General features: G+C 53.3%; 1 protein-coding gene across 1 annotated transcript; it reads left to right on the forward strand.

The window, feature by feature from the left end:
- The first annotated feature begins 10,826 nt into the window (after positions 1-10,826).
- TRAF1 (TNF receptor associated factor 1) lies at positions 10,827-26,554 on the forward strand. Its single transcript, XM_040962929.1, has 7 exons — positions 10,827-11,384; positions 12,971-13,055; positions 18,400-18,465; positions 18,910-19,320; positions 20,564-20,741; positions 22,714-22,862; positions 26,264-26,554. The coding sequence occupies exons 1-7, from the start codon at positions 11,245-11,247 to the stop codon at positions 26,480-26,482; spliced, it is 1,248 nt and encodes a 415-aa protein (XP_040818863.1). The 5' UTR covers positions 10,827-11,244; the 3' UTR covers positions 26,483-26,554.
- The last annotated feature ends 356 nt before the right edge of the window (positions 26,555-26,910 follow it).

The following is a 26,910-nucleotide window of genomic DNA, read 5'->3' on the forward strand; positions in this document are numbered from 1 at the left end:
CCTAGCATCCCTGAACCCTCTAATGTTGGCAAACCAGCCCCTCCCATAGATACCTACTGGGCCTTGCTATGTACAAGACAGAGACTGAACATGGGGGTCAGGGAGAGGAGCTAAAAAGCTATCAGGGACTTCAAAAAGCCCATGGGGAAAAATGAAATTAGAAGATAATCTTAAGGGAAAGGCATTGTGGCATAGTGGTTTGGACCACCACCTGCAGCTTCCAGTTAATGTTCCTGGGAAAGCATCAGAATATGGACCAGGTGCTTGGGTCCCTGCACCCACACAGGAGACCTGGAGGAAGCTCCTGGCTTCTGACTTCAGATCAGCCCAGCTCCATTTGCTGCCATTTGGGGAGTGAACCAGTGGATAGAAAACATGTCCCTTTTTCTCTCTCCATCATTAATGCTTTTCAAATTAAAAGAGAGAGAGAGAGAGCTTAAGAAAAGATGAGCTTCTCACACGGGATGCAATAAGCCCAAATCCTTCCTTGCAGGATCCAAGGTCATCGGAACAACAGGCAGGAGCCCCAAGTGGTCCGCAGAAACAGAACAGTAAGCTTCCTTCGGGACTAGGGAGAGGAGCTTTCTCTGGTCCTTACTTAGTTCCAACTTTGGATCCCCACCCTCTCCTGCAATGACCATGAGGGTCACTCCGGAGTACCCCCCCCCAACAAAAAAGCAAACAAAAAAATTTAGAACAGATAGACAGAGAACAACAAGGAAAGCTTAGAACCAGACAGGAAATGGTCAGCGTGGATCCACATATAATTTACTAGGTAGGACACAAAGATTAGTTACTCCTCACTAGGGTATTGAAGATTTCTCTGCACACCCCTCCTAAAACTGTTCTGCACCTCAACTGTTGACATATGCCTTGTTAGAGTTATAACCCAGTTTAGACTATCCTAAAATCTGCCAAGTTCAGTAAAATTATGCTTCAACACCATAAACTACTAAATACTAAAATGAAAATAGACACGAGACAGCTGAATAGTACCCTATAGCCATTTTAAGGTGTATAGCAGCCAGTTCTGTATATAAACTAAAAGTGAAATGTCAATGAAGTAGTCACAGGATGTGGTTAAGAACTTGCGTTTTTTTAACATATTAGTTTCTCAATACCATGTCAACTAATCCCATAATTTTGTAAAATGTTGTTGATGTTGTGTTGGAGCTTTCAATTGATCGGGATGACATTCTGCCAGCTCTACCTTCAGACCAGAGATTGTCTCCCCAAGAAACCATTGAATTTATCTGGACAATAAGATGCTGGACTCTATGCTTGGTATATGTTTGCAAAAAAAAAAAAAAAAAAAAAAAGAATCTTGACTGAATTTGAACTGTAATACTACAACAAGGTGGAGTAATCTACCATGGGGGGAGGGTACAGCGAGGGGTTGGTACAGAGCCTATGAAACTGTGCCAAATAATGCAATGTAATTAATAAAAAAGTGATGATGATAAAAAAGAAAAGATGAGCTTCTTTGGGGGCAAAATATTATGAAATCCATGCACAGTTTTTAGGTAATATGCATTTTCCATGAACTTTTTGAATATCCTTTGTATCTGCCCTGTTTCTTGGCCCTCTGGAAACACAGTCTTGTGGCGAGCGGTGGATGCAGGGACAAAAGGATAGAACTCTCTGGGGACAAAGGGACTTGAACGAAGCCTCTGGAGCTCTGACTTCCTGTGCAAGCTTGTTTTTCTCCCTTCCGTAGGACAAAAAGGCCACAGGAAATGAACCAACACCAACCCCACTTTCACAACTCCTCCCAGCACCACGCCTTGGCATTCTGCAAGGATGTGAGGGGTGCGAGCTGGGTGCTGAGCCTCTTACTGCCACCCACGTTCCTGCTCTCAAACCTTGGCTTCTGTTGGGAACTCATCTGGGCTGACCTCTCAAAGAAACCCATCCAAGGAGGGTTTTCACACAGCTTCCCTCATTTAAAAAACAAGGTCTAGCATCTGGCACCAGGGTCCCTGGTACCATCCCACCAGATGGGAAGCGCAGTCCTCCGACAGGTGGTATCACTGTATTTCTGTCCCAGCACCAGGATCTGTTCACAGGTTAGGCATCCTCTGAGGCCATTCTCTCGCTTTGCATGTGGGAATGTTAAGGCCTAAACAAGGGAAGAATGTTCTCCCTGAGTCCTGCAGTCGGTGGCAGAAGTGGATCTCTTGATTGCTGCATGTGAGCCCTCCCCCATCCACAGCGTTACTCTCCCAGGTTGAGCACTCAGAGTGCAGGGACAGGAGGACCCCGGGCTACATCCCTCCCAAACCAAATATTGACCACAGTTGAGTCCCCAACACCAAGTTATTCTTGTTCTGCCCTAGCCAGTACCGCAGTCTCACCAAGGCAAACACAGAGGGAAGTCACTGTGCTATACCCAACAAAAGGCCCTGGTCCCGTGTCTTGGCTTCCAGCGTCCACAGGCCTGACATAGAGCTAAAACCAGAGTGTGTACATGGCCAGAGATGGCAAAGAGAAGCAAAGGAGTGGCTGGTGTGTGCCCCCGTCTTCCTTGCATTTCTTGTCCCAGGGCTTCATCAAACCTTTCTCTTGTAGCACATCCTCTGACCAGGGGTGTCACTGGCACCCAGATCCTATGCTAATCTTTTCTGTATTGTTCCAATTTTAGTAAATGTGCTGCTGAAACGAGCAAAACACCCAGATCCTAAACTGCCATCCCCAGGAAGCCACCGAGGCAGTCAATGACTAAGACTAAGAGAAAAGTCCCAGGGACAGCCTGCTGCCTGCAAAGAACTCCCACGGGCCGCTCAGTCTGGCTTCAAGGCTGAGTCCCTCTCGACACAGGGAAAGTCACTCGATGGAGAAACCCCTTCCAGAAACAACCTCTTTGCAAGTTTTGGCTGCACTCCCATCTTTAACTTCCTAACACCCAGGGAGAGAGAGACAAGGCCAAAGGTGTTCCATGCACCCGATGGCAGTGAAATCACACCCCCGTGGCTCAGATCAAAACCTTCATGTAGAATGCCTGACCGGATAGTGACTCACCAGCTCAACACGCAGGACAGGGCTCCTCTGTCCCCAGACCCAGCTTTGCCTTTGCATCTCTAATTCATTTGGTTTTATGACTTAAGAAGGAAACCCTGAGCCCTGTTTTCATCGGCACACCCAAACACGCAGCTTGGCATGCGAGTATGTATGAGCTGAGTTGGTGCGTTGCTCGGTTTTGTTGTTGTAATTAGTTCTTAGGACGGCACCATGGACTCTTCTAATCTAGCAGGTTGCTGAGATCATGTCACCATTTAGTCAATGATGACTTGGGACAAGATTGATCAGGGAAAATCAAGATGCTGCTAACAGTGATTGTGCTCACCAATTGTGCCAAGTACAAGCATGAGTATAGCAGACACCAGGCATGCTGCTGTTGGCAGAGAAATATAGAACATAAATCCCACCCAGGAAGGCCTTTGGGCCCTTGGAGAACACATGGCTGTCTCCTCCAGGGTGCCATGTTACATGGTGACAACCAAAAGCTTGCCCAAACAGTTATCATTAGCTGACAGCATTCACTCCCTTCTTCCCTCCCACCCTCCTGCTCTGGAAGACAAAAGTCATTAGGGTCTGGGACCCATGTCAGCCGCTGAGCTGGAACCATGCTTATGCCCTAGCAGTTCATAGATATTCAATCAGTGTATGTGTTGGAAGGGAGGGAGCCCATGAAAACGGCTGCAGCCTCGAGGGTCCCACCAGCCATTCTCTTCACCCCTCCATGAAACCTTCCCCCAATCCCTCCCTATCACTGCATTCTCCCTGTTCCCCCAGGCCTTCCTGAAGCTTAGACAGGAATGGGAGCCACATTACAGCACAGATCCATCTCTCGTTTGAAAAACAACATCATGCATCAAGGGGGAGAGCCAGCTGACGCATGGATTCTGCATGGGGAGTCAGCTGGTCCTCCATGAGGCCCTCCCAAACCGCCACACCTGGATCTCCTAAACTGAGAACGTTGGCATGCCAAGGATCCTGAAAATTTGCTATTCCATCCTTGTCGAGGCCCCGAGCAAGAAGACAACTCCAGGCTGGCCCATGGAGGGGACCAGGAAGGATCCCAACACGCTCCAGACTCGGAACAAATGACAAATGTACCCAGATCCTGAAGCAAATGCACTGCGCCCACCCACAGCCTGCCAACGGTGTGAGCCTCATCACATGATTGGGCTCAGCATGTCTTGGTTTTCTCATCTGGAAAACACAAAACTGTTTACTCACTGCTGCTTAGTGATGCTGTTCACGACAAACAGGAGCACCGCATGCCGAGTGCTTGGAGCAGCTGCTGACACGAAGGGACAGGCAGCCGTTGTTTATCTCTGACTGCTTTCTCCACAACCACAGACCCCAGTCTTCCAGATGTTTAAGCTTGAATCTGGTCTGGCCTTCTCAACCCCACGAGGGGAGGGAGGACTGATGACCCAGGCATGGGTTACCTGTCCCGTCTCTAACTGTGCCTTTTGTCACCAGCGCCCTGGGCCAGGACATAGGTGAGGCAGCCTCTGTCAGGGAAAGGACTGAGAGGACAGAAGTGAGCCAGCAAGCCAGGAGGAAGAATGGCTGTCTCCACATCCAGGACCTGGACACATCCAGTGGGCTCTGTGCTTTGCAAACTGTGGGAACGTGCAGGGGCCTGGAGCCCTGCAATCAAGGTAGGGAAGTAAAAAGCCTGGTGCAGAGGCTCTTGGCCACCTGCGCTAGTTAGCCCAGCTTTGCCACTTCTCTCTGCATTGTTGGGCCACAGGTGAGATGGTATTTCAAGCCTGTGGTCCCACAGCTCGTACCAAATTAGAAAAACCAAGTGCATTGCAAGATGTTTAAGCTATTTGCTGGGCTGGCTCAATTGGCTCAACTGGCTAATCCTCTACCTCCAAGCACTGCATCCCCTACAGGCTGGTTCATGTCCCAGCTGCTCCACTTCCCATCCAGCTCCCTGCTTGTGGCCTACAAAAGCAATAGAGGACGGCCCAAAGCCTGGGGCCCTGGACCTGCGTGGGAAATCTGGAAGAAACTCCTGGCATCAGACTTCAGATTGGCTCAGCTCCAGCCATTTGAACATTTAGGAAGGGAACCAGCAGGTGGAAGATCTTTCCCTCTCCGTCTCGCCTCCTCTCTGTAAATCTGCCTTCCCAATAAAAATAAATAAGTAAATATCTTTAAAATTAACTAAATAAATGTTAAGAGCTGTTTGCTGCTAAACAACCACGACTGGAAAATCTGGGTATTATTATTTCTCAGTTACGACTTAAGCCTTCTTCTTTGATTTGTCTGTCCCCTCCCCTGAAGCAACTGACTCAGTGGGCAAGGACAAAATGAAAACCCAGGGCTGCTGATGGCCAGTCCACCACTCATGTCACTCAGACGGGGTACGGGGAAGCACATTTCCTTCACCTCAGGAAGACACTGGCAGGACCTGATCAGTTTGCACCATTTTCTGCCTTTCCCCATCTTGAAATGGACGAGATACTTCCGCCCTAGGAAGCAGCGGGCCAGGAGGCATTGAGACACTTAGAGGCAAAGGTTAGGGGGATCCGCTTACATTCTACCACCTTTGACACAGAACGGCTCACACATCTTTAAGTCAACCAGAATTCTTGCAGAAAGCCTGTCTCGAGCTGATTGGCAGGAAGCACAAACCAGAAGACTATGGGGCCAGGGAAGAGACTTCAAAGTCAAGGGTCCGATGGCTAAGAGATTAGGGCCAAATCAGAGAATGAGCGCCTTTGTTGGGGGAGGGGGCAGGTGGCCTCCGAGAACAAGCTGGCCAGACGCTGCAGAGAGGTGGCCGCGATGCAAACCTCACCTACTTCCCCGTGTTCACTTTCTGGTTCCTCAACCGCCAGACCTGAGGCCTTGGCCAGATGGGCTAATTTCTCTTTTCAAGCTTATTTTTAGAAAAAGAAATTCTCCTTGGTATAGCTGAGTGGTCTCCAAAAGGGTTTATTTCCTTTCTGAGTCAGGTTCTGCCTCGCCGGGTTTGGGTCTCAGTCTCTACATTCATGCCTGTCCCGGGGCGCTCCGGGAGCCTCCGGTGACACCCCCTGTAGCTCAGGAGCTGCCCCCCCCATGAAGCCAAGTGACTGCAGATAAGTTTTTGGTACTTTCCAAAATTAAACTATTTCCCTTGGTAAATTTCCAGCAAGTGAGCTCATTAATCTGAAAACAGGATGTGGCACATGAAGAGAGTGAGGTCAGATGGCCTGCTCTGTGGCTCACACTACCTTAGGGCGGCAAAAAGGGGTTCAGGGGGCCTGGGGGCTGCGGAGAGCCCAGGCCCAGGGTCGCAAATCCTCGGGAAACCTTGTCTTATGGACTTCATCAACCATCAATACTTTTTTTTTTTTTAAGTTTCATTTATTTTTATTGGAAAGACAGAAGAAGAGACAGATCTTCTATCTGGTTCTCTCCCCAGATGGCCAAAAGGCCGAAGCTGAGCCAATCCAAAGCCAGGAGGCAGGAGCCTTCTCCGGGTCTCCCATGCGCGAGCCACGGACGGGCTCAAGGGTCCCAAGGGTTTAGACCATTCTTCACTGCTTTCTCAGACAACAAGCAGGGAACTGGATGGAAAGTGGAGCAGCTGGGACACAAAGCAGTGCCCATATGGGATCCCGGTGCTTGAAGGAGGGGGATTAGCCAATCGAGCCATTGCACAGGGCCCAAGAATCAGTACAGGTTTTTAAAAGACCTGTTTATTTTACACAGAGGAAAAAGAGAAACAGAGACAGACAGAGACCTTCCATCACCAGCCAGGGCTGGGCCAGGCTAAAGCCAGGAGCCTGGTGCTTCAACTGGGTCTCCCACGTGGACACAGGGACCCAAGGTCTAGAACAATCCTTTATTGATTGGTTGCCCAGAGCACATGAGCAGGGAGCCGTATCAGAAGCAGAGTAGCTAAGACAGGAACCTGTGCTCATGTGGGATGCCAGCATCTGTGGGCAGCAGCTGAACCCTCTGAGCCACAGCACCGGCCCCTAACAGACTTCAGTTGCTTTCTCTCAGATTTAGGAAGCCACCTCCAAAGGTTCCTAAGACCACCCCTGTTTGTCCCCAAACTGGCATCCCCCCCTTCCTGGGTCAGGGGACCCACACTTCTCCTCACCAACAGGCGGGTCCTGCTGTATAGGCCTGGTGGGTCCTGCTGGACAGGCCTGTCCACTGTGAGCTCAAGATAGCAGTTTGCTGTCATAGGCAGGAGAGACTCCCATCCATCCCAGGTTCAAAAAACAAAACAGAAAGTCACAGGAAGTCAAAGCTAGCCCAGTCCCCTGCTCCCAGAATGCAGCTGGGCCTCAAGACATAAAGACGATGCTACAGCAAGAATACCACAGCGTCACCAGAAGGTCAAACCTGGCAGGACCCCAAGGCCGGCGTTTGTCTCACTGTGGAATGCAAAAATAAAGTCTGCTTGTAACTTTTACGTGGAAAGTCTGCCCCAATGTTCCATTCACACACACGCGGAGTGCCGTGTATCTAGGATCTGGGTCCCTTGTTGCGCGCAGGCGTGTGCATGGACAAAACACAGAAATTGCTCCCTAAGGCACCGGTTGACTGGAAGTTCCTAGCCGAGCGAGCACGTAGGGCAAGCGTGGACAACCAGCCTGAGTTTCTCGCACAGAAATCCCCGTGGGCTAAGGCGTGGGTCCCGCAACTTCGCAGCTTATTCCCACGCGAGACAGCAGACAGGCAGGGTTGTTAGTATGCGTGGTCACCTGCCAGGCCTCGGTTTCCCCAACCGGGGTGCCAACATTTCCTCCCCCGGAACGGCCTCAGATGTGGGCACTGGGTCACCGCCCCGACCCGGCCAGGGAGGATGGCTGCGCCAAAGGTGGTTGCCCCTGCACCCTGCCCGGCTCCGCACCCCAAACCCCACGACGCCAACGTGCTGCCAGCTCCACACGCCCCATCGGCCACTGGCAGAGCCCAACCCTCCCCTCCCCCGCTCGGGCTTCTTCAGTCTCCAACAGGCTGGGACCCTGCTGCTCACAGCTGGAGGTTTGGTGGTGGCCAGATGACGGCCACCTGTGAGGGAAGGGGCGCAGCGACTGGGTGTAGGGGGCCGGCGAGCAGCCCACAGGCAACCCACGGAGGCCTCCTCCTGAGCTGGGCCCTGTGGCCTGAGCCTAGGCCATCTGGCCCCGGGCACTCCGTGGGTGGAATGTGAGATGGGACTTCAGAAGAAAGAGCTGGGGCAACCCAAGGGGGCTCCCTGGGGGAAAGTGAGTGATTCCTGAAGGCAGGGCCTGGGGCCCTTCCCAGGTGCTGGCCAAGGGACTGGGTGGGTAGAAAGGGGGCAGGCCTGGGCATCTCACCACCTTGGGGAGATGGTTGCCTGCCACGAAAAGCCCCTGTGGGCACCTTTTCTACAAGTTCCACTGTTGGAGGACCAAAGGGCAGATGGGGGTGGGGGATTTAGAGAAGGAGGAAGGACATGTTAAAGTCTGTTGGATTCAGGCATGGCTTCTGAGTTCAGAAGTACTTCCCCTTCGCCAGCCTTGAGCAGGTGCTTTGACTCTGCCTCAGTTTCCTCATCTGTGAAATGGGCATGATGTGGGCACTCCCTGCTTCCTAGGGTTCAAGTGAGAATTAGGAGAGGTGAGGTCTGCAAAAGGACTTGGCCCAGCACTCAAAAGCAGGACATCTTCTTCGCTTTTCTGACAAGAGCAGATTTGGTGACAACAAGCACCCAGAGCCTGTTGCGGGGAGGGGCTAGGTTCCTCTCCCTGGGAAGAGGAAGCCAGGGCAGGGGGATGCAGGGCAGTCTGTGGCTTGGGGCATACAGTCAAGGGAGCCCCTTTATGCATGGCATCATGGTCACTGAATGAGCTGGACACTGGGCTCAGGCAGCCATTGGGGGCCATGCCCACTTTGCCTGCAGCTCCTGGCTGTTGCTGTCCTTCCACAGGAAGAGAGGGACTGTTGAATTTTTCTAAGCTCAGATGACACCATCCGACAGGCTCTGCCTGCCTGGCAGGTTCCCTTTCCGGTGACAGATGCGAAAGTTGACATTAGTCCCGGTCCCTGATTTGCAACAGCTAGCGGGGTTTGGACCATCATCTGAGTAAGGTGGCAAAGCCTTTCCCACACCACACAGTACCTGTCCACAGGAGCACACAGAGGGTTTGGAGCGGGGAGAGTGGGATGAAGCTCCCGTTGCTATCCCCATTTTATAGATCAAAAACTGTAGTTCTGGGGCCAGCTTTGTGGTGTAGCAGGTTAACCCATTGCCTACAATGATGGCATCCCACGTAGGTACTAGTTCAGTCCCAGCTGCTCCACTTCTAGTCCAGCTCCCTACAAATGCATTTGGGAAAGCACCAGAGGGTGGCCCAAGGCCTTGGGCCTCCACACCCATGTGGGAGACTCAGGAGTTCCTGGCTCCTGGCTTTGGCCTAACCCATGTCTGGGCAGGGCCATTTTGGAGGGTGGCAGATCAAATGGAAGATCTCTCCATAATATGCCTTTCAAATAAATAAATAAATCTTAAAATGCACTCTCAGGGTCTTTGTGGCAGTATTCATCATTAACAACCGGTCGGCCCTGGATCAGAGTTCAAAGCTGTGTGATTCTAACGCCTACAATAATAAAATTCAAGGCCCCAACAGGGTAGAAATATATGCAGGGTTCACCTTCTTTCTCTTTTTCATGTCTATTTATTGTAAATGTAGCCAGAGAGTGAGAGAAAGACAGAGATTGTCCACCCCCTGGCTCATTCCCCTAATGTCCACAAAAGCCAAGATGGGCCCAGGCCAAAACCAGGAGCACAGAATTCCATCCGGGTATGCCACGTGGCTGGCAGGGACTCAGGGATTCAACTTATCTTCTATAGCCTCCTAGGCTGTGCATTGGCAGAAAGCTGAATTGGAAGTGGATGCAGGCAATGGGATGCAGGCAACCCCAGCAGCAGCAACTTAACCGGCTATGTCACAACACCTGTCCCATCCCCTCAGTGGGTGTGGCAGGTGGATGCCCTGCCCATCATCCTAGCCTCCCCCACACCCAACCTGTTTGTCTGGTGGAAGAGCACGGCTCTCAGCCCCACAGCGCTGGTGTGACTTCCCACTGCACCAGCAGGGGTTGCACGACCATGGACTCAGCCTGCTGCTTCTCTGAGCTCCTGGCAGGCTGCTGTAAGGACTGTGAAGGACCACCTCACTCCACCTCACCCTAGGAGCAGTAGACATGTCTGGAGCTGTGCTTCCCAAGGTTCTCTTTTCCTGTAAAAATCCACCTGTGTCCCACTGGGCTGCTGCTGAGAGCAAGCCCCCTGTGATGTCGCGTTTGCTTTGTTCTCAGGACGGGGAAGTGGTGGCGCCTGACCCGAACCACCTGTGACTTCCTGAATCAGGCAGCAGGGACAGGGCCCGGCAGAGGCTGATTCCAAACAACACAGACTTCAAAGGGGGCGGGGGTGGGGGCGGGACTGTGTGTGGTCCCTGCCACACTAGGCAGCAGTACCCGCTCTCCAGTAGCCTGGCGTGAGGGTCCGGGCAGGGCACAGCCTCTTGTAACCTCTGCTTTTCCAGATGGGCTACCTGAAACCCGCAGTGCGGAAGTGACTTTTACCTGAGATCAGCCAGATGTTCTAAAACACCTATAACTTTTAGAACCTGCTTCCAGGATGCTGGGGTTTTCCAGCGACCAGGCAAAGCGCTATGGCCGAACAGTAGGACTGCTCAGGGCCAGCTGGAGCCGGCTGTGGCTGGCTCCTCGCCCTCCTCGCCCTCCTCGCCCTCCTCGCCCTCCTCGCCCTCCTCGCCCTCCTCGCCCTCCTCGCCCTCCTCGCCCTCCTCGCCCTCCTCGCCCTCCTCGCCCTCCTCGCCCTCCTCGCCCAGTGCTGGGGAGCGACGGAGGAAGCCAGGGGGAGCCGGCGAAGCCTGTGGTGCTCTGCCTCTGTGGTTCCTGAAAGTCTGACTCGGTGTTTCTCTCGCGCTCTGTCTCATTCTTGCTCACTCCAAAAAATGACTGCACACTCCTCAAGCCTTCATTCAGCATCCAGGGGAATTTTTCTCACCACAGAGGGTAATTCCCACCCCCATCCCTGCGGTGACTCAGCCGTGACGTTGAACCCCACACACCAGGGAGAAGATAAAATCGTCAGGCTCCCGCGCGCCCTAGAGGGCGGCTTGGGGCCACCAGCTGGTTCTCCTCTCATCACCGTCTACACAGCTGGCCCCTCTGCCTACAGCAGCTCCTACAGCCGGCCTGCGACCTCCCTGCGCCCCCGAGATGGCCTCGAGCTCGGCTGGCAGCCCCCACCCAGCCCCCGATGAGAACGAGTTTCCCTTTGGGTGTCCCCCGACCGCCTCCCAGGACCCATCGGAGCCCAGGGCCCTTTGCTGCACAGTCTGCCTTCCAGGAAACCTGAGGTGAGGGGCCAAGACTGAGTGGGGTGTGGGGGCGGGGCATGGGGCGCCCTGGTGGCAGGTGACGGTGCCAAACTTGGGATGGGTCTCGGCTTGCACCCCCTCCCTTCCTGGGCCCTGGCACTGCCTCCCTGACAGTTGCTGGAAACAAAAGCAGAGGCACCTGCTTGTTGAGTGCCTGGTGGCCTCCTGCCTCGGAGAGGCTGTTTGCTGCCTGACAGGTGATGCGAGGCCCTACGCATGGGAGCCAGAAAGTCCTTAGAATAATGAGGAGGAAGCCTGGTGCTACTGTGAGCCAGCAGCCCCGCAACAGGGGACCAAAGTCTAGAGAGACATATACGTCCATGTGTCCATACACGTACGTGTATCATATGTCCATATTACATATATGCATCTATGTATATATGTATATAATTTTATCTATGTATGTATTTGTGTTGAAAATATATATAACCCAGAAAGGTATGACACCAGGACCATCATCAGCATCCTTCCTTGAGCAACTATTATGCCCCAACTGTGTGCCAAGAACTGTGTCCCAGATCAGAACTGTTCTCATCCTATGTTTTCAAAGGATATACAGTCCAAAGACAAGGCCAGATGGTCCCAGGTCACTTCCCTGAAGAAAACAAGCCTTTAACCTGACCTTTTGCTTGGGGCTTTACAGCTGCAGGAGGTGGGAGGACCAGCCCGGGCAAGGGATGGGTGGGAGCATCACGGGAGGAGGCCATGATCTCAAGAAGGTAAGGGGAGCGGAGGGGGCGGCAGGGGACAGGGTCAGCGCTGGCCCATTTCCCCAGCAAGATCGGGGCTGGAGGTTGGTCTGGGACTTTTGTGCAGTCCTTGGGCTTCCCTCTCCATCCTCCCACAACCTGTCAGAGGAGGAGGAAGGAGCTGTCTGAGGCTGGCCCAAGGGGGCTGGGCCCAAGTGTCTGCCCAGTCCTGCTCCTGACTCATGCCACTGAGGCCAACCCACATGCCCCGGGGCCTCATTTCTCTCCCTGACAATCCCCGCCCCAGCCAGAATTGCAATGCCTGGGGCACTCTCCTGCAGTGACACAGGCCCCAGTCTGACACTGGCCACGCCTGCCTAGGACCTGCCAGCCTAGGTCTCAAGACCCTTCCTTGTTCTAAGAGTTCTGGGGTCATCAGCAAATGGGAGTCCAACCCCAAGCAGAGGACCCAGAGAAGGATCCAGGCCCTCGCATGCCCACATTCCCCTGCCTGCACGCCAGGGCTTGGGAATTGTAGGTGCCTTCAGGTGTTACAAGAGCAAGTCCTGTAATTCCTCCAGTGAAGAACCAGGGCAGCACCCTGTTCTCAAGCATGGGAATGTTTCTGCAAGAAAAGGTGTGCACTGCACCATGTGGGACAAGTCAGGGCTGGGATAGACTATGATGTACTTCAGAAGAGCAGCAGGTGCTCAGAGCCTGGCTGGCTGCAGGATTGCAGATCACAGACCTGCTCGGTCGGTAGGGGTCTTTAAGGCAGCTGTCACCATGCCCAGCACTGTTGAGGCTTTAGGAGCCGGCAGGAGAGTGCAAGGGGCATGGAGTCTCACCCAGGGGATTTGTTCCCTTTTTTCCCAGGAACAGCGAGGACCGGATCTGTCTCACCTGCAAAGGGGACGATCTCCAGTCTGCGAGCCCAGGAAGTCTGCGGACACAGGAAAAGGTACATCGGCAAAGCCATGAAACAGGGTCCCTCCGTTGTTCGGATTGTCTTGAATTGAGGCCAGCTAGATGGCTACCTGCGTGGCCGCTGGCTAGCATCTCCCTTGTGCTTTTGAATGTATTTCTGCCCTGAATGTGTCTGTGAAGAGGCTGGTATTCACAGTGGCAGAAGACCAGGCCCCCTAGACACTGACTTGTCTGGGGGACAGAGACCATGAGGGTGACAATGACTTCCAGGCAGGGGGCCAACGAAGACGAGCTCTAACCCCATTACCTGCTTTACGGCAGCCCTTGAGCTTGTATATATTTGAATAGCTGAAAAGAAAATATCAAAAGAATAATGATATTGGGGTAACATGAAAATGATGGGAAATTCAAATCGCAGTATCCTTAAGAGAAGCTGTCTTGGGAGCCAGCCACACCCTCTCCCTTGGCTGTTTTCCGTGGTCACTGGCTCCCTAGGGCAGTGCCATTTGGTGCTTGCACAGAGAACTTGGAGCCCAAAAAAACTGCTGGTCTGCTCCTTGGTAAAGAGTCGGTCTAGGAGGTTCTGTCTGCCCCTACCCGCCCTTTTCCAGCAGGGAAAAGCCACTGTTGGCACAGCTCCGGGGCACCCTGAGGAGCACGGGAAGGGTGGGCAGAGACCTTCCTAGGCACCCCAGTGCAGCACTCGGAGCCCTGCCAACTGAAAGAGGAGTGGCTCAGGGACGCTCTCTTCAGCCCAGACGGTCCCCCATGCCAGCCACAAATCAGCCACTCTCACCAGTTCCTTACAAAACCATGGGGGGACAAGATGAACCAAGAATGAAGAAACTAGAATGAAGTTTTGTTTTGTTTTTTAAAGAAAACTAGATGTTTTCCACTGATTGATAGAATCAACCATTACTGGGAGATTGTGTCCTTCCTATAGATGTCTTTGTGTAGATGACATGATATGATAGCAGGTGGTAAAGTTTTGGGCAGGATTGGAACTTAGTGTAGACACCCATATCCAAGGCCTGTTGACACCCATATCCAAGGACTTTGATTCAGCACCCAACTCCCAGTTCCCAGCTCCAGCTTCCTGCTGGTGTAGACCCTAAGAGGCAAGGGGTTATGGCTCCAGAATTTGGGTCCCTGCGACCTGTGTGAGACTTGAATTTGTTCCCAACTCCTGGCTTCGGCGTAGCTCTACCCTGGCCACTGCAGGTGTTTGGGAAATGAACCAGTGGATGAAAACTCTCTCTTGCTTTCTGTTTCTCTGGCTCTCAAATAAATAAATAAGAAAAAATTTAAAGATAACATTTTTACGTTAATGTCTCAGTTGAATAACAACAAAAACCCACCTGTATTGGTCCATGAATCCAAACACATAGAAATCATTGTTTGAAACATACCCTTCCTTTCACGTGGGGTCCCCCCCACTCCCTACAGGGAAGTCTCAAGGCCAAAAATGTCACTGCTCAGCTACCTCCCTGCCCCCACCTTGAGATGCCTGACTTATTTCTGCCAAAGTTTCCCCTTGCAACAAGCTGTGATTGGGGGCGGAAGGGGGGATGTGAGCAGCCAAGCGTCCTAGGAGGGCGCTGGAGGCGAGTCCTGGGTCCTGTGTTTCCAGGTGCTCAGGAGGCACTGCGTGGTCTCCCCAGCGCTGGGGCTGTCCAGGTGTGAGTCAGCAGTGGCCAGGGCGGCTTGCCCTCACGCTGTTGAACCTGAGGCTGTGAGTCCCCCCTACTCCTCCTGTCTCACACCAGCCCCTGCCTTTCAGAGAACTCAGGGGAATTTCCTGCGCTGGCCGAGCCGGTTCTGAGGGCTTTCCTAGCCCTCCACTGGCAGGCCCCCCGGGGGAATGACAGTAAGAATGAAATGCATTTGCCCCCAACTTGACACTCTAGATAGAGCATTCCTGTGGATTAGCATCCTGAGCCTCCTGGTCTGGCCTTCTTCAGAGACTAGCAGTAAGACACAGATACCTACAGCCAGCAGCCCCTGCCGCCTCTCACGGCCCCCATCAGCAGGAAGCTGGGGTAGGAGCTGGAGCTGGGCGTCAAACCCAGGTACTTCAATCTGCAGTGGGGGCATCTTCACCCCTGCCAAAGCCTGCTTTTAATCTTACCTAGCAATGTCTTTACCCCCAGCTTGTACCATCTTCTGTCCTATCAGTGCGTTCATTCAGACCCAGTCTCAGGGCCCACCTGCAGAAGTGGCTCCTGGCTGCTGCTTCTAACTTGTTGTATTCTTTCCTCTTGACAAAAGCAACACATTTCCACTGCACAGAGCCTAAATAGCATAGGCAAGACATACGTAACTATCTCTACTCCATGGCGTTCACGCTTGCACCTTTCTTGAAGTAAAATGTGATGACAGCGAGAGGAGCCTGGCCCCCATCTTCTCAGTTACGCTGTTTCCTTGCCATGTCACAGCTCCTGAGGACCTTGGGGATTCCTAGGCTCCTGAATCTTGCCCTAAATCTGAGGGGGAGAAGAGGCTGCCTGTGCCATGGGGCAGGGACGCGTCTGATGCAGGCAGACTTCCCAGGAATACCAGCCCTGCCCTCCCTACCGGCTTCCCCATTGTATTAGTCCATTTCAGTACTATAACGAAATGCCTGAGACTGGGTAACTTGGTAAGGAAAACAAGTTTATTCAGTGCACAGTTGTGGAGGTCCCAGAGCATGACACTGACCTCAGCGTGGCTCCGGGGAGAAGCACCGCTATGGTGGGAACACATGCAAGAGAGAAAGCATAGGGCCGGACAGAAAGATAGAACAATTCCGTGGTTGGACTCACTCTTTAAAAAAAAATATATATTTGTTTTTATTGCAAAGGCAAGCTACCGAAAGAGAAGGAGAAACAGAGGTCAATATCACCACATTGGAGTCGGAGCTTCTGAGATAGAATCCTTAGGGGACAGACCCCCTCTGAACCTGGTGTGGACCTGCTTCCCGGGGAGGGGCCTGCAGGAAGTAGGGTCAGCAGCCTGATCTGCAAAAAGCCACACACGAGAAAACCCAGGGGCTCCACTGATTCCCGGCCCTGGTGGGAACTTTAAGGGGACTTTTGATTGTAAGTCACCACTTTGCACAAGTGGTGGTTCCTAAGTTTGCCTGGGTATTCCCTCCTGGGATTGCAGGAAGGGATCCCCCACCAGGAGAGCAGCTGGGCTAAGCCCAAAAGTGTCCATCTTTGCACCTGCTTTTCGTTCACTTGCTTATCGGTTTGTGCTCATCCTGCGTTTGTTAATAATACAGCCCCCTACAAGCAAGCAAGCAATACAGCCCCCTAGAAGTGTCCAGAGCCACGGCCTGTTTGCTCAGCCAGAGGGCCATTAATGTTGCCCTCCTTAGAGTCTCCGTCCTAGCCTACAGTGATCTTTCCCTAGAAGGGACAGTAAAGCAGTGGACGACTGCTATGGCTGGCAAATCACATACCATTCTGTTGGGCAAGACTGCGCAAATGGGTGGTTTCTCACTCTCGCTGCCCTCCAAGGCCCGTATGTGCAAGCCAGAAATAAGCTGGTCTCTGATGCCAGGGCCTCCAAGCACTACCTTCACTTACTGTTGAATCAGAAAATGCCAGGAGTGCCAGCCACCCCCAGCAGTTGCCCTTTGGTTCTAGATTCCTTTGTGTCCTTTCCAACACAGGAGCCTCATCACGCAGGAACTGAGTCCTCCACATGGGGAGGACTCTGCCTAGGGCAGTGTTTGCTCTTTATTTGTATTAAGCTGAAGTCTGGGGCCACCACAGGGCAGGTCATCTTCTTGTCCTCTGAGACAGCCCTGACCTGTGAGAAGGCACTAACCCTGGTTTTCTTGAGCCTGTCCCTGGTCCCTCTGCCCCTGGGGTGCATATATTCCATTTATCTGTGTCTCCTGAAGTGTATGACACCTGGAAATGAACTCCTGGATCCTACACTTCTGATCCTGATGTTTGCATTCATCACAGTGGCATCCTATGCGGTAGATGGTCGTGGTGTCTCTATTCCAATGGTTGGTGATACCTCGAGGCTTTGCGAGGAGGCCTTCTTGCACCGAAAGTCACACCAAAGTCACACCAAGTGAGAGGCAGGGGCAAACTCCGGCTCCTGGGCTGGCAGCATCTCCTCCTTGTGGCTTCTGTGTGGAGGGTTAACCTCCACATGGCTGATGCGGGTTTAAATAACAGTCGGCCTGAAGTGTTGGAACCACCAACTACTATGAGAAAAAGAGGAATAGGCAAGACCACTTTCACCCAGAAAAACCAGACAGGCTTCCTGAAGCAGATGGCAGCTGAGCTGAGCAGAAGTTAGCAGAGAGCAAGCTGGTCTGATACATGGACCCAGCCCTGTCCCTTCCCATCTCCCTAGCAGAAACAGCCCTGGGGCAGCCAGAAGCCTGGCCAGCCCCTGGGGCATGGCCCAGCAGAGTGGGCAGTGCCTGGCATGCCCCGGGCCTCGTTATTCTGCACAGCAGTGGCACACATGCTGCTTGCTTCCTCTCAACACCCACCTGCTGGGGTACCCTCAGGTCTCCCAGCCAGGGCCTCCCTCTGACACCCTGAGTGACGCGCCATGAAGGGCCAGGGTGGCCAGTGAGGTTCCTGCACAGCCAGAGAATGGAGATGCAAACACAGAAGGCCCAGTGTTCGCGGCGCTCCCATCTGGGTCACGCTCTTGCTCTTTCCTCCTCCAAGGAAATTTCACTGCAAGTTTCATTCCTAGTCATTTGCAAGCAGCAAGGCCACTCCCGCAAGGCCATGAGGGCTACCAGAAATTCACCAGGACAGGCCTGGGATGGAGCCCCATCTCTTGCCCAAAGTCTGATCCCATCCTCCGCTGCATTGATTCCCAGCTTCAGGTGAGGCCGTCCTGTGGTCAAGGTGAAGGCTATGTAGTGGAGATGGAGAAACTTGCACGTGGAACCAGGCGCCACGAGTCCTGGTCCCGTTGACCCAGGTGCCCAAAGCCCTGACTCACTTCCTCGTGGTGTTGCCATACCACAGTGAAGGATAGATGGACAAGAAGGGATACCAATGGGGATGGTGAGAAGCATTGTCCTCACAGACTTCAGGAGGAGGGGAACATTCTCTATGTGTCTGCTGTGGGCAAGGTGCTGGGAATGCAACCGTAACCCTCCCAGAGCCCCTAGACTGGGAGACAACCCAACAGTGAATGGAATGTATTCTGACAGGACAAGCAGCCATGTTGATTGGGTCATCGCAGAAACCCTGGTCCTTTTCAAAGGGAGGGACTGGAACTGAGGCACAAAGGGGCCACAGGGAGCAGCAGGGGTGCAATCAAGCGACCCTGTCTGGTTCCTCTCTGGCAAGAGCCCTGAAGGTGGCCATAGCAATCCCCATAAGATCCAGTGACACGGTTCTCGTTTCCAGCTTCTTCCGGAGGTGGCTGAGGCTGGAGCCGGGTGCCCCTTCGCAGGTGTTGGCTGCTGCTTCAAGGTGAGTGTTTACCTGTGAGAAAAGATATCTGGCCTCCTCAGCCCCAGACCTTTGGGTCCCCCATCCAACCCCTCCAGAATTTTCCTCCTGGAGCTGTCCCTTATAAATAACGACTTTCTCAAGATACAAATCTCACTATTAACTCATTGTGGTACTTCCTATACCACCTAAGCTTTGGTCTAGCAGCACCAAAATGGCCCTGTGTCTCTCTCCTTGGTCCTGAATCACTCTCTGGTGTAAGGGCTGTGCAAGACTGTTGCCCTCAGGCCTGGGATACTACTGAGTGTGGTCCTGTCTGATGCAGACCCTTTCTCCTGCAAACCCTTCTCCCCTATCATACAGACAGCTGCTGAGTGAACAGACCTGTGACAGGTGGGGCTCCCCGCTGCTCTGTGGCCACTCCTCTACCTCTGTGGTCACTGACCAGCCTCGCTGTCTTGGCAGGGGAATGCAGAGTCCTTGCAAGAGCACGAGGCCACCTCCCAGGCCTCCCATCTTAACCTATTGCTGGGATTCATGAAGCAGTGGAAGACTCAGCTGGGCTCTGGCCTGGGGTCCGGGCCTATGGCCTTGGAGCGGAATCTGTCAGACTTGCAGCTGCAGGCTGCCGTGGAGGTGGCGGGTGACCTGGAGGTGGACTGCTACCGGGCACCCTGCTCCGAGAGCCAAGAGGAGCTGGCCCTGCAGCACTTCATGAAGGAGAAGCTCCTGACTGAGCTGGAGGGGAAGCTGCGTGTGTTTGAGAACATCGTCGCTGTGCTCAACAAGGAGGTAGAGGCCTCCCACCTGGCACTGGCCGCCTCCATCCACCAGAGCCAGCTGGACCGCGAACGCATCCTGAGCTTGGAGCAGAGGGTGAGTGTGCGAGGTGAAGGCTCCTCTAAGGCTGGCTCACAAGTCTTTCTCCTGATCACTCTCCCTGCTCAGAGTGGGGGCTCCTCCACTGAAACCCAGGTCCCCCTGTTTCCAGAGCTTTCTAGAAGAGTCTTCAGTCAGATGCTAGCACCAAGGTCAAACACCCACACTGAGACCCTTGGTCTGTTTGCTTGAACTTCTGCTGTGATGGGACACCCCTTCCTTTTCCTTGGACAGCTCATTCCATTGCTGGTCACTTTTCGCTATTAGTGAATTTTTCCTTATCACAAGCTACTTGTGTCCCTGGTCCTGCCTTTTAGGACATGCAAGACAAAGCTGCCCTCAGGTTCCCACGGCAGCCCCTGAGAGAGGAACAGTCTGTGGTTATGTCCATCATTGGGCCAAGTGCCCTGCCTTGCACTTTCGCCCGTGCATCTGAGCATGCATCCTGTTGTGCCTGTACAACCAGGCCTGGATTGGCAGGCTTCTGCATGCCTGCAGTGTGGTACCCCAACTTCCTGAGCCCGCCAGTCCCCAGAGGACTTGCTTCTGCAACAGTCCCTGGCACAGAGGATCCACCCCTTCTGGATCTCAGGGCAGACACTGTGCTTAGAGGAGCTGTTCCCATGCCAGTGTTGTTTGTTTGTTTGTTTGTTTGTTGCTGCACATTAAATCTCCTACTGCACCAGAGCTGTTGTTGAGGCTCAAGCAAGTCACTTTCCCTCTCAGTCCCCCAGCCTCCTCTTTTGTAGATTCAGGGACTAAATTTTCTTTAAGGACACTCATCCCTTGCTTCCCTACCAGAGCAGGCCTTGCTTTCCTTCCATATTTCACTGGGAAAACCCACTAGAAGGGCCAGGCACTGGGCTGGAGTGGCCAAGTCTGGTCTCTGTGACTCCAGACCCAGTGAAAAGTGAGGGCGCCTGCCAGCAGCAACCATGGCAAGGCAAGGATGCCCACAGACAGTGAGCACGGCTCCAGCCCTCAGGGGCCGGGGGTAGAGGTAAAGCAGAAGAATGTAGCTCAGGTAAAGCGGAAGAATGTAGCTCATTAAATCATTGCAAGGTAAGAACTCGGGGGAGGGATACTGCGTGAGAAGGAGTTGGCCACTGAAGTAGGCAGGACAAGGCATTCCAGGCCAAGGCGGTATAGGCAAGTATGTGAGGAAGGCTTGGTCAGGAAGACTCATCTCCAGACCCTGCCCTCCCCACCTCCGCCTCCAGCTGAAAGCTGTGCCCCGCAGGTGGTAGAGCTGCAGCAGACCCTGGCTCAAAAAGACCAGGCCCTGGGCAAGCTGGAGCAGAGCCTGCGTCTCATGGAGGAGGCCTCCTTCGATGGCACCTTCCTGTGGAAGATCACCAACGTCACCAGGCGCTGTCACGAGTCAGCCTGCGGCAGGACCGTCAGCCTCTTCTCCCCAGGTAGCACCTGCCAGGGCCCGGGAGAACAGTGCTGGGCGTGCAGCCATGCTGGGGATGGTCACGGAGACCCTAGTTAGGCTGGGATCCCTCTGGTCCCAGTGTGGAGGAGACAGGCTAAGAGGCCACTAGGCAAAGCTTGCTGTGCTGTGTGGCTCTGAGCAGCCCTTCATCCTCCCTGAAGGGCAGTCCCTTTGTGCCTAAGCCTCCAGGTGGCTATGCGCTTCCTGTGGACAGGGTGCCCATGAGCCCACGCCGGGTGAATGGCAGCATGCCAGTGGTGAGCGTGCACAGGTGGATATCTGGGCCCCGACTGTCAGGGAGCCAACGAGCTGGGCAAGCCCAGGAATAGGCTAGACCAGCACGTGCATCATGTGTGACCGTGGGGAGCAACAAGTGGCATTGTGAAAACACGACCAGTTCCTCACCATTGCTGCTTCCCTGGGCTGGGCGCAGTGACTTGTGTAACACGACTACACCTGTGTTTGTACGTAGAAGGTTCCCACAAGCAGGCCCTGGGCTGCTGCTGGATTGGAGATGTTTCAATATCATTTCACAGATGAACAAACTGAGGCCAGGCTGGACTCAGATCTGTATGGTTTCCCCCCAGTCCCACTCACACGCGTCTGTGTGCACCAGTGGGTTTCTGCTGGTTGAGGCTTCAACCCCAGCTTCACACCTTTCCTGCTCATCAGCTCCTCTGTGATACCCAGGGGGCAATTGTACTGATTCCCCTTCTGCCCTGGACTGTGTGGGGGAGATGCTGGGCAGGGGAGTCCGGGGCCTCCCATAGTCTGGAGCAGGGCTGGCCCCAAAGCCGAGCTGCTTGTCCCAGGCCCCAGGAGCAGCATTACACAGCCCCGAGGCCTAAACAGCCCTGGGCAGCTCTCCCCTCCTACCAGCACGCCTTTGCTCTACCATTCTTTCCCTGGAGGGAAAAACAAGCAATGCCTCTGGCTTCCTGTTCCACAGACACGGAACAGGCAGGCATGAGTCAGATTGTGAGCCCCGCCCCTCGCCACCCCCCTCCTGCTCACCCCTGCACACCCGCCCCACCCAGGGAAGGGTCATCGGAAAATGACGTGCTAGAACCCACACTTGCAAGGCAGACTTACTGGGGACAGGGACTGTCCTTGGCCAGCAGTGGCTGCTGGGACTGACAGCTCCCCCTCACTCCCAGCTTCCCGGAGACTCTCACCACTTAGCCTGGGACAGCAGAAAGAAACCAGTGTTTGGGGAAAAAAAAATTTAAAGGAGTTGCCTGCAAGGTTTATATTGGATAGCTAGTTTAAGTCCCAGCTGTTCCACTTCACATCCAGCTCCCTGCTTATGGACTGAGAAAGCAGCAGAGGATGGCCCAAACACTCAGGTCCTTGCACCCGTGTGGGAGACTTGTATGGAGTTTCTGGCTCCTGGCTTTAGCCTGGCCCAGCCCCAGCTTTTGTGGTCATTTGAGGAATGAACAAATCAATGGAAGATTCTTTCTGTCTCCTTTTCTCTCTGTCACCCTGCCTCTTAAAATAAACACCTCTTAAAAAAAAATAAAGGCTGAAGGTAAGAAGGCCCATCTCTAGCTACCTGCCAAGGATGCTGTGAAGGTGAGCAGCCACTTTCTGTTACCAGGCTGCGTTTGTATAAGAAGCTTCTGGATAGATCAGGAGTTCTCCAAGTGGTCCCAGGGCCAGTGGCATTGGCAGCTCCTATGAACTTACTGGGAATGCAAACTCTGTGTCCTCACCAGTAGGGGGACCAAGTGAGAACCTCTGAGGGTGCCCCCTAAGCTGTACTTGCGGTCAGCGGTTGCCAGCCCCAGGCCTTGCTGACTTCCAACAGCCTTGTCCTGTTGAACACCATCCCCCCCCCACAGCCTTCCCGGCTTTGAGTCTCTGACCTAATGCTGTCTAATGGCTGGACCTTGGCTTTCCCACCAGCCAAGCCCAGCACTGCCCAGCTGACTGTGGCTTCTGTGTTCCAGCCTTCTACACAGCCAAGTACGGCTACAAGTTGTGCCTGCGCCTGTACCTGAACGGAGACGGCACAGGCAAGAGGACCCACCTGTCTCTCTTCATTGTGATCATGAGAGGGGAGTACGACGCTCTGCTGCCGTGGCCCTTCCGGAACAAGGTATGAGAAGCAGTGGTGGCGGGCGGGGGATGGGATAGGGGGTGATGGAATTGAGGTGGGGACATGGTCCTGGTCCTGATGTAACCTTGAACTTGGCCTTGGGACCTGGCAAGTCCCCCACCCTCTTCCATGATCAGTTTCCCTCTTATAAAACAAGAAGCTGAGTTCAGATCCAGTAGCCAGAGCATTCTGGCTCTGTAAGCCCAGGAGTTCAAATGTCTGGGAACAGAGCTCTCCCGAAGGGCCTGTAGAAATGCAGTTTTCTTGGTGGATTGAATACAGAGAGCTGCCTGGAGGAGGCGCTGTGGGGCCAGCCTGCACTAGCGACACGCCTACTCGCTTGCAGGTGCCCAGATCTAGAACCCTGACAACACTGGGTGCTCTATAGGAGCACTCTGTCATGGCTGGTGCACCAACTGGTTGGTTCAGCCCTTTGGAAGAGAGCCCAGTCGTACCTGTAAAAACTAGACACGCCGTTCCCCTGGAACTCAGCAGTTACAGTCCTTGCTATTTTCCCGAAGATGTCTGAGAAAGCCTGCACACAATGCTTATAGCAACCATATTCATAACTGCCAGAACTTGGAGAAAACCAAAGATGCCCTTTGGCAGATAAACTGTGAGGCATATGAGTGAATAATCACGCAGCACTAAAAAGAAAACAAACAAAACACTGTCAAGGCATGTAGGAACCTGGAGGACCCAGACATGCATACTACAAGAAGGCCGTCTGAAAAGCCAGGCTTATTGCGTGAATCCAACTCTGTGACAATCTGGAAGAGGCAGAATATGAGCAAGCAAGTGGCACTGCACATTAAGCTGCCACTAGAAGCACCAGCATCCCATGTCTCAGTGCCTGATTAAGCCCAGGTGACACCACTTTCTATTCAGCTTCCTGCTAACGCGCCAAGAGGGGCAGCAGAAGATGGTTCGAGTATTTGAGCTCCAACCACTTCTTTGGGAAACCTAGATGGAATTTCTCTCAGCCATGCCCTGGCCTAGCCCTGGCTGTTACAGCCATTTGGGGAGTGAACCAGTGAACGGAGGGGGTCTCTCTCTCTCTCTCTCTCCTTGGCTTTCAAATAAGTAAATAAATAATTAAGAAAAAAAAAAGTTCAGTGGTTGCCAAGGATCGGGAGTAACGGACAGATGAATATGTGCAGCCCAAGGATTTGGGGGAGGAGAAAGTCCTCGCTGTGCTGGCGTCCTGGGGGCCAGATGATGCGATGCATTCTCTATGTCCACAGACGTCTTGGTTGTTACAGGTGTGCCACCCTGGGGGCTGGAAGTGTTGTCTGGGGAGAAACCTCTCTGGTACAGGGCACCTACCAGAAATTTATGAGAAATCTCTGTACTTTCTGCTCAATGTTGTCCTGGATCTAAAACTCCCCTAAAAATAAAGTTATGTCAAGTGGGGAGCAAGCAGGATCTGGAACACAGATGGCGGGCTGGTGGGGGAGGCAGGTGCACCCCACTGGTCAGTGGGAATTGGTTTCCAAAGGAGCTAGGAGGCTTTTTTTTTTTAGATTTATTTATTTTTATTACAAAGTCAGATACACAGAGAGGAGGAGAGACAGAGAGGAAGATTTTCCGCCCGATGATTCACTTCCCAAGTGAGCACAACAACTGGTGCTGTGCTGATCTGGAGCCAGGAGCCAGGAACTTCCTCCAGGTCTCCCACATGGGTGCAGGATCCCAAAGCATTGGGCCATCCTTGACTGCTTTCCCAGGCCACAAGCAGGGAGCTGGATGGGAAGTGGAGCTGCTGGAATTAGAACTGGCCCCCATATGTGATCCCGGCTTGTTCAAGGCGAGGACTTTTAGCCACTAGGCCACGCTGCCAGGCAACAGGAGGCTTAAAAAAAAAAAAAAAAAGATTTATTGCTTATTTTTGTTGGAAAAGCCAATCGGGCTTACAGAAAGAAAGAGTCCACTCAGCGCACTCCCAAAACAGCCAAGATAGCCACAACCGAGCCCATCTGAACCCAGGAGCCAGGAGTTTCCTCCAGGTCTCCCACATGAGTGCAGGGTCCCAAGGCTTTGACCATTCTCCACTGCTTTCCCAGGCCACAAGCAGGGAGCTGAATGGGAAATGAGCAGCTGGGACATGAACCAGTACCCGTATGGGATCCCGGCACTTGCAAGGCAAGGATTTAGCCATCAAGCTATTGTGCCAGGCCTTCCAGGAGGCTTTTAAAATGCCAGCAATGGGGACACATCCCAGTGAGCCCAAGACCTGAACATCAGATCTGCGGGCTCTAGGCAGCCAAGGTTAAAACAGTCTTCAGGATAGAGGGGAAGGCAACTTGAGGCTCCTGATAGGCAGGCCAGATCTACAGGCCGGGGTGGAAGGGTTCCTTGCTTTTGATCATTTTATTTCTTTCAATGATTTCTTTTCATCCACTTGAAAAGTGGAATTGCAGATAAAGAAACATCTGTGCCCCAGTTCATTCTCCAAATGGCTGTACCGGTTGGGGCGGAGTCCCTCCAAAGCCTGCATTCTGCAATTCCATCTGCATCTCCCCTTGGAGTGCCGGGAAGCAGTGTGCTTAAGCTATCTGCTGCCTCCTGGGCTGAGTTAGCAGGAAGCTGGATCAGAGGCAGGAGGTGCCAGCACTTGAAGAAACACTCCAATGTGAGATGCAAGCATCCCAAGCCCACCGCACCGTCCCTAATTTTAAAAATTTTAAAATAACTTTGAAAGAGAGAGCAAGAGAGAGAGAGAGAGAGAGAGATCTTTCATCTGCTGTTTCACTTCCCAAGTGACCACAACAGCTGGGGCTGGGCCAGGCTGAAGCCAGGAGCCTGGAGCACAACCCAGATCTCCCACATGGGTTCCACAGGCTTCCTCCCAGAGTCACATTAGCAGGAAACTGGAATCAACAGAAGCAGGTCCTTCCACAGGGCATGTGGGCACCCCAAGCCATGTCTCAACAGCTTCCCCACCAAACACCTGCCCACTCGTGTGTCACTTGCAGATGACCAGCAATGTTTCAGGGCATTGATTGACAGCCCCTCAATAGAGGACTTACCAGGCCTTACTCTGCTGCCTTGTCCCAAGAGGTTCTGGCTGGAACTGACACATCAAAACTGAACCAGAAAACACATTGAGGTTTTTGAGTCCAGCCTTCTTGTCAGTGCTCCAACCTCACCTTTAGCCTCCAACAGTCAACCAGTTGTAGATTCTGTTGGGTAGAACATGAGATCCTAAGCTTAGGACAGCCCCAAGACTGCTCAGAAGGGCAGGTGCAGGCCTTTTGTCATCTCTTATTTCACGTTCTGAGTTAAGGATCCAAGGGGCTAAGTTGTCAATGGGCACAGAGTTGGCTCTAAGCCAAGCACTTGTTGGTCTGGTCTGAGGGCCACTGTCCAGGCCTAATCTCCCCATACCTCTCGCCCTGCAGGTCACCTTCATGCTGCTCGATCAGAACAACCGGGAACATGCGATTGATGCCTTCCGGCCGGACCTCAGCTCAGCTTCCTTCCAGAGGCCCCAGAGCGAAACCAACGTGGCCAGCGGCTGCCCACTCTTCTTCCCCCTCAACAAGCTACAGTCCCCCAAGCATGCCTATGTCAAGGACGACACCATGTTCCTCAAGTGCATCGTGGAGACCAGTACTTAGGCAGACGGACAGGTGGGGCTCCTCGGGGAGTTCAGCAGGATGACTGTGCCATCTGCCCTTGACGTGTAAGATCCTGGAACACAGAACTAAACTGGCACTTGCAGGACCGGCAGGTTGACCAGCTGGCCATCTGCTCACCTAAATGGGCAATGCTATTCCTTATAATTCTAACCACAGCACTGGGAGACCTTGGAGCCACACTAGCCCTGACTGTTGAGCTGGACTTGACCCAAGATGGGGACAGAATGGGACCCAGCCTGGGGCACAGCTAGTGAATCGGAGCTATAGGATCTAGGTGGAGAAGCTCCTGGGATAGGCACATCTCTGCAGGGACTCCAGAGAGAACCAGCCATGAGTTTGCTCTCTCCCTGCTCAGGGTGCCAGTGTGGCTCAGTCCATCCAAGCCTGGACCGACTTGTCCATCCTGG

This window comes from Ochotona curzoniae, unplaced genomic scaffold (assembly GCF_017591425.1).
Source record: "Ochotona curzoniae isolate NIBS_2020 unplaced genomic scaffold, NIBS_Ocur_1.0 scaffold_3208, whole genome shotgun sequence".
NCBI lineage: Eukaryota > Metazoa > Chordata > Mammalia > Lagomorpha > Ochotonidae > Ochotona > Ochotona curzoniae.